Below are 6,057 nucleotides of genomic sequence, written 5' to 3' on the forward strand. Positions count from 1 at the left end.
CATTATTCACAACACCAAAGATGGAGACAACCGAAGTGCCCACAGTGGATGAATGGGTAAGGAGGCTGTGGTATATGTACACAATGGACTATTATTCAGCCACGACAAAGAATGACACTCTGCCGTGTGCGACCAATTGGATGGACCTTGACGTCATTATGCTGAGCGAGAGAAGTCAGAGAAAGACCACTATTCTATGACCTCACTTAGATGTAGAATCTAAAAGGGCCGAACTCAAAGAACAGAGTGGAATGGTGTTGTCCAGGCGCTGGAAGGGTAGGGGGAGACCCTGGGGAGATGTTGTTTGGGAGTCGGACAAATTTAAAAGTAGAACGACCAGTATTTTATTAATAAAATGAGTTTATTCAGGAATGGGAGAGGACAAGAAACTATGACAAATCCTAAGCCAGTCCAAAGAGACAAAGAGAGGTCATTTTTAATAAGGGGTTGGGAGGAAACTGGGGAAGGTTATTTTGACATAATCTCATTGGGGAAGAACAAGAGTCCCATTGGCTACAAGCAGTGGTTCGTGTGGTGCTGTCCGCCCTCGGGAAGGGAGGGATCTTGTTTCCTTATTTTAAAAGCAGAGGATAAAATTCCTATGCGAAAATTTCCTCTCTTGTCAAAACAATTCTTGTTATTTCCTTTCAGCAGTATTAGATTTTATTGTTTTTGAAAGTTTTTACTTAAATTGCAGTAAACATACAGTGTAATATTAGTTTCAGGTGTACAATATGGCGATTCAACACTTCCATACAACCCCAGGTGCTCAAAACTGTCAAACACCAACATGAATTTCACTTGTATTTCCAGGAATGGCCCCACTTGTCTGGTTTTCCCGCTGAGTTTGACATCCAGCCGTACACAAGGCAGAGAGGATCAGAGGGACTTTCATTCAGCTCTTCCCTCTGTCCTGACTGGTGGCTCCGAGCTCACCCATTCTCCCTGATAGGCATGTCATGCCCAGGCTGTTTCAGCTGACAGGGCCATAAAGGAGGGTGCTGGGGTGCAGCCGAGGCCCTCAGGGTCCAGACCCTGCAGCCTCAACTATTCCCTTGAGTTCCCCATCGACTTCCTCTTACACTGACCGAGAGAGTCTGCTGTGCCTGCTCCCCAACCAACACCACATGTGGGCAGCTGGGCCGTGAGCCGCGGGAAGGTTTGTGTTCAGGGCTGAAACACTGTGGGAGGATCCTGTGTACCTTGCATGCAGTAATACACTCCCACATCGTCAGCCTCCACCCTGCTGATCTTCAGGGTGAAATCTGTCCCTGACCCGCTGCCACTGAACCTGTCTGGAACACCAGAGTGACGATAGGAAACCAAGTAGATCAGGAGCTGTGGAGACTGGCCCGGCTTCTGCAGGTACCAATACAAATAAGTGTATCCATTACTGTGCAGGAGGCTCTGACTGGCCTTGCAGGAGATGGAGGCCGGCTCTCCAAGGGTGACGGGAAGGGAGAGAGGGGTCTGTGTCATCACAATCTCCCCACTGGATCCTAAAGTAAGAAGAGAAAAAGCAAGGTTATGTGCAAACTGTGAAAAATTTTTTCATAATTTTTCAGAATTGTGAAAATTTTTCATAATTTGTTTCAGACTAAAATGCTTTTTAAGGGATTCTATTTCAGAACTCAAAACTTCCCGATTTCAAAAAAGAACCAGACATGTGCAAGACATAAAGGCATCTCTGGAGGTCACCCAAGCCATCCCCCTCTTCCAGAGTACACAGAGGTCCCTTTCCTTTGGGAATCTTCCTCTCTCACAGAGCTAAAGGTCACATGCCACATCCCAGAGGGCAAGACATATCCATCTCACAGGAAAACAGAATTTATGTAAACAGTGGTGCCCTCAGAGTTCATCCTAACAACCCCACTTTCCTTCCTCTTTGGACATTCTGTCCTTACCTGGAAACCAGAGCACGAGGAGCCCCAGGAGCTGAGCAGGGAACCTCATTCTGACAAGTGAAAGGGGTGAGTCCTGGTGGGTAAAGACAAGGGGAGAGTTGATCTTTTATCTCAGACTGGCAAGGGAAGGTCCTCCCTGGGGGAGAATATGCAAATCCCGTGTGGGTGCAGCCATATGGAGAGAGCCAGCAGGAGGGGCGTATGACCGCTCATGTGAGCAAAGTGACGTGAAAGATTGTCTGCTTGGAGCAAAAGTAATAGAGACACAATCTATGCTGCCCAAGAGGTGGGAGGGACATGTTTAAATGATCTTTCTGTTTCCCTGCTACATTTCTAGTTCTTTAGCTTTTTCCAGGCTCATTTTACACCTTTATGTAAAAGGTCGACCCTGGGTAGGCACAGCAATCTTGAGAAAGAAGAACAAAGCTCATGGTATCACAATCCTTGACTGCAAAGTATACTCCAAAGCTATAGTAACGAAATCAGTATGGTATTGGCATTAAAATAGACATAAAGGTCAATAGAACAGAATAGAGCCCAGCAGTAAACCTGTGCATATGTAGTCTATTAATCTATGACGAAGGAGACAAGAATACACAATGGGGACGTCTCTTCAACAAATGCTGTTGCGAAAACGGCACAGCCACATGTGTGGGAATGAAATTGGACCACTTTATTACACCACAGGCAAAAATAAACTCAAAATGGATTAAAGACCTAAATGTGAGACCTGAAGAAAATATAGGCAATAATACCTTTGACATTAGTCTTAGAAACATTTTTCTAGATATGTCTTTTTGGACAAGGGAAATAAAAGCAAAAATAAACTATTGGGACTTTACCAACTGAAAAACTTTTGCACAGCAGAGGAAACCATCAACAAAATGAAAAGGAAACCTACTAAATGGGAGAACATATTTGCAAATGATGCATCCAATAAGGGGCTAATATCCAAAATGCATAAAGTACTTTTACAACTCAACAACCAAGACCCAAATAATCTGATTAAAAGTGGACAAGAATCTGAATAGACATTTTTCCAAAGAAGATCTGGGATGGCCAATGGACACGTGAAAAGATGCTCAGCATCACATCAGGGAAATGCAAATCAAAACCACAATGAGATACCCCCTTACACCTGCCAGAATGGCTAGGATCAAAAAGATAAGAAATAACAAGTGTTGGTGAGGATGTGGAGAAAAAGGAGTCCTGTGCCCTGTTGGTGGGAATGTAAATTGGTACAACCAGTGTGGAAAACAGTATGGAGTTTAAACAGTATGGAGTATCCTCAAAAACTTAAAATAGGAATACCATACAATCCAGTAATTCCGCTCCTGGGTATTTATCCGAAGAAAATGAAAACACCAGTTTGAAAAGATCATATGTAACCCTATGTTTACTGCAGCAGTATTTACGATAGCCAAATATGGAAGCAACCTAAGTGTCCATCAATGACTGAATGGATGAAGGAGAGGTCGTATATACATACAATGGAGTATTACTCAGCCATAAGAAACAATGAAATCTCGCCATTTGTGACCATGTGGATGGACCTAGAGGGTATTCTGCTAAGAGAAATAAGTCAGACAGAGAAAGCCAAATGCCATATGATTTTACTTGTATGTCGAATCTAAAAAACAAAACACACAGACAAACAACAAAATGTAGAACCCAGACCGATAAATACAGAGAACAAAGTAATGGCTGCCAGAGAGGAAGGAGGAGGGGAGACGGGAAAGATGTGTGAGGGGAGGCGAGTACAGGCTTCTAGTTATGGAATGAATCAGTCACGACGATGAACGTACAGCCCAGGCAACAGGGTCAATGGGATTACAACAGCGTCCTGCGGAGACAGATGGGAGCTACACTGTGGTGGGCGGAGAGTAACACGTAGGTTCTTGAATCACTCTGCTGTGCACCTGATGCTGACGTAGCATTGCATCTCAACTAGGCTTCAAAACGTAAGTAGATGAAAGACAACGAAAGGGAATTGCAAGTAGGGAAAGGAGGGAAAAGAGATTGACGCCGCGGAGCAGTGCAATAGGAACTCGTACTCTTTTCTTATTTTAAATCCTTTTGATTACATATTTTAATTTATTTTGACATCATTTTAGACTTAAAAGAAATTTCAAAAATATTAAGACCGTTTCCATACACTCTTTCTCTAGCTTTCCCTAATGTGAACAACTTACACAACCTTACTATAATTATCTTAGCCAGGAAATTAACATTGATACAATGCTATTAGCTAATTGATAATCCATATTTGGATTCACTGATTTTTCCATTAAAGCCCTGTTTATGTCCTAGGATAAAATCCAAGAATCTACATGACATGCATCGCCATGTCTCCTTACTTTCCTCCAATCTGTGATGATTATCTCATTCTGGGTATCCTTCATGATCTTGGAACTCGTGCAGTGTACTGGACAGTTCTTGTGAAGTTTGTTCTGCTCATCAGATTTGTTTGATGGTTTCTATTGACTGGAATAAGAGTTTCAGTTTTGGCAAGGATACTGCAGAAGGAATATATCCTCAGTGCATTGTACCAGGAGTTATCTATGCCAACATTTCTGATTACATGGAAAGAAATGAATATGGCTATCAAAACCCTTTTTGTAAGGAAGTCTTGGACAAATATATTCAAAGGAGTTACATGAAACAGTCTCCTTATTTGGCCATATGCCGACTTTATTAGGAATAGTCCACTTCTCTCTGAGACTACCTGTGTTTGTGGTTGATTTTCAGATTTTAGTTATATTTATAGCTTGCAACCAATAGAGAATATTGAAGTAATAAGTTATATTCACTCTTAGATGACAAATGTTTCTGTGATGGTCAATGACAGCGTGGATGTTAATAGCTCGGAGAAAGGAAAAGAGGAATAGGATTGGCGAAAACATGGGGCTTATGGAAAATGTGATTTATTAAAACACCCACCAATGCACAGCTGTTATTGTGTCAATTATTCAGATAAATGAATAGAGTTTTGTACCAGTTACCATGCTGGAGAAAGAAAACATAAAAAATTCAGTTACATTATTCCCTGAGCTACTCCCTACTTGGGAGACACCGATCTCATGTCAGGATTGATGCCATATTTGGATTCGCGGAGTTAGGACACTCTTCGGACAGTCTCACTGGAAGACTATGTGACCGTACCTCTATTGCACTTACTTCAATAACGAGATGACTTTCCAAGGCATTTACTTCTGATCTAAGCAGTGGGATTGTGTCTTCTGAGGACTGTGCAAGGTAAAAATGAGCAGGGGGTGCAGACTTTGTGGATACGAGGGAGGATGCCAGAGAAGGGCCAATCAGACTTTATCCAATATTGTGAGTCTGACTTGGGCTTTTGGGGAAAAATTCTCTCCCAGGGGCCCGACCACTGTCTATGACCCAGTGGAACGTGCACTGAGGCTGTGGTGAGGTCAGGGCGGAGCCGGCCTGTGCGCTTGGTGCTGAGGAGAACAGGCAGCCGTTCCTTCAGGGATTAGCACTGCCCAGAGCTGAGGGGAAGAGTCAGCATGGAACCATCGTGAACCCCCTCAGCCACACTGTCCCAGACACCGGTTTTCGAAAGAGGATACACAGAAGCCTGGGATGGTCCAACTTTGGGGTCAGTTGGCCAGGCCAAGTTTGGGGGTGAATAACATGGGGCTCCCGTCACACTGAGGTTTCCCACATGTCATGGAGGATCAATATTGGAAGAGAAAAAGTCATAAGGTGGTGATTTTTCCTTTGGTCTTGAGAGATGTCTCTCCCGCCCAATTCTCCATCCTGATTGCAGCTACGGGTATAAATCTAACCAAAGCGGCTTCATCAGTCACCCTGCTGGTCACCGAGAGACTGTGTACACAGTTCTGAAGCATTGGGAACTCAGACCACGCCAACTCTCTCTGACACCAGCGGTGAGTGCAGCTGTGAGCAAGTGTGAGTCTGGTCTGGTCCATGGGTCCCCGGAGCCATGGCCACAGGCCTGCGGGAGGCTGCAGGCTCCCCATTTTCATACCTGGATGAGGAGCACCTGCGTGGCGTCCTGATGGCCCCTCGTGACTACTCCACGCTCCTTTCCTTTGCCAGAGGGACCTCTTACTGCAAGTGTTTCTCACATGTGTTTTCTGTCTGGGCCGTTTCCCCAGAGTCACACTCC

The 6,057-nt window shown here is 44.1% G+C and overlaps 1 gene segment (V, D, J or C); it reads right to left on the bottom strand.

Annotated features, from left to right (window-relative positions):
* Positions 1–1,159: 1,159 nt before the first annotated feature.
* Positions 1,160–1,974, bottom strand: LOC113250046 (immunoglobulin kappa variable 2-28-like). The segment is given in 2 exon segments: positions 1,160–1,499; positions 1,905–1,974. Coding segments are annotated over 2 exon segments (381 nt in total).
* Positions 1,975–6,057: the final 4,083 nt, after the last annotated feature.

This window comes from Ursus arctos, unplaced genomic scaffold (assembly GCF_023065955.2).
Source record: "Ursus arctos isolate Adak ecotype North America unplaced genomic scaffold, UrsArc2.0 scaffold_8, whole genome shotgun sequence".
Lineage (NCBI taxonomy): Eukaryota > Metazoa > Chordata > Mammalia > Carnivora > Ursidae > Ursus > Ursus arctos.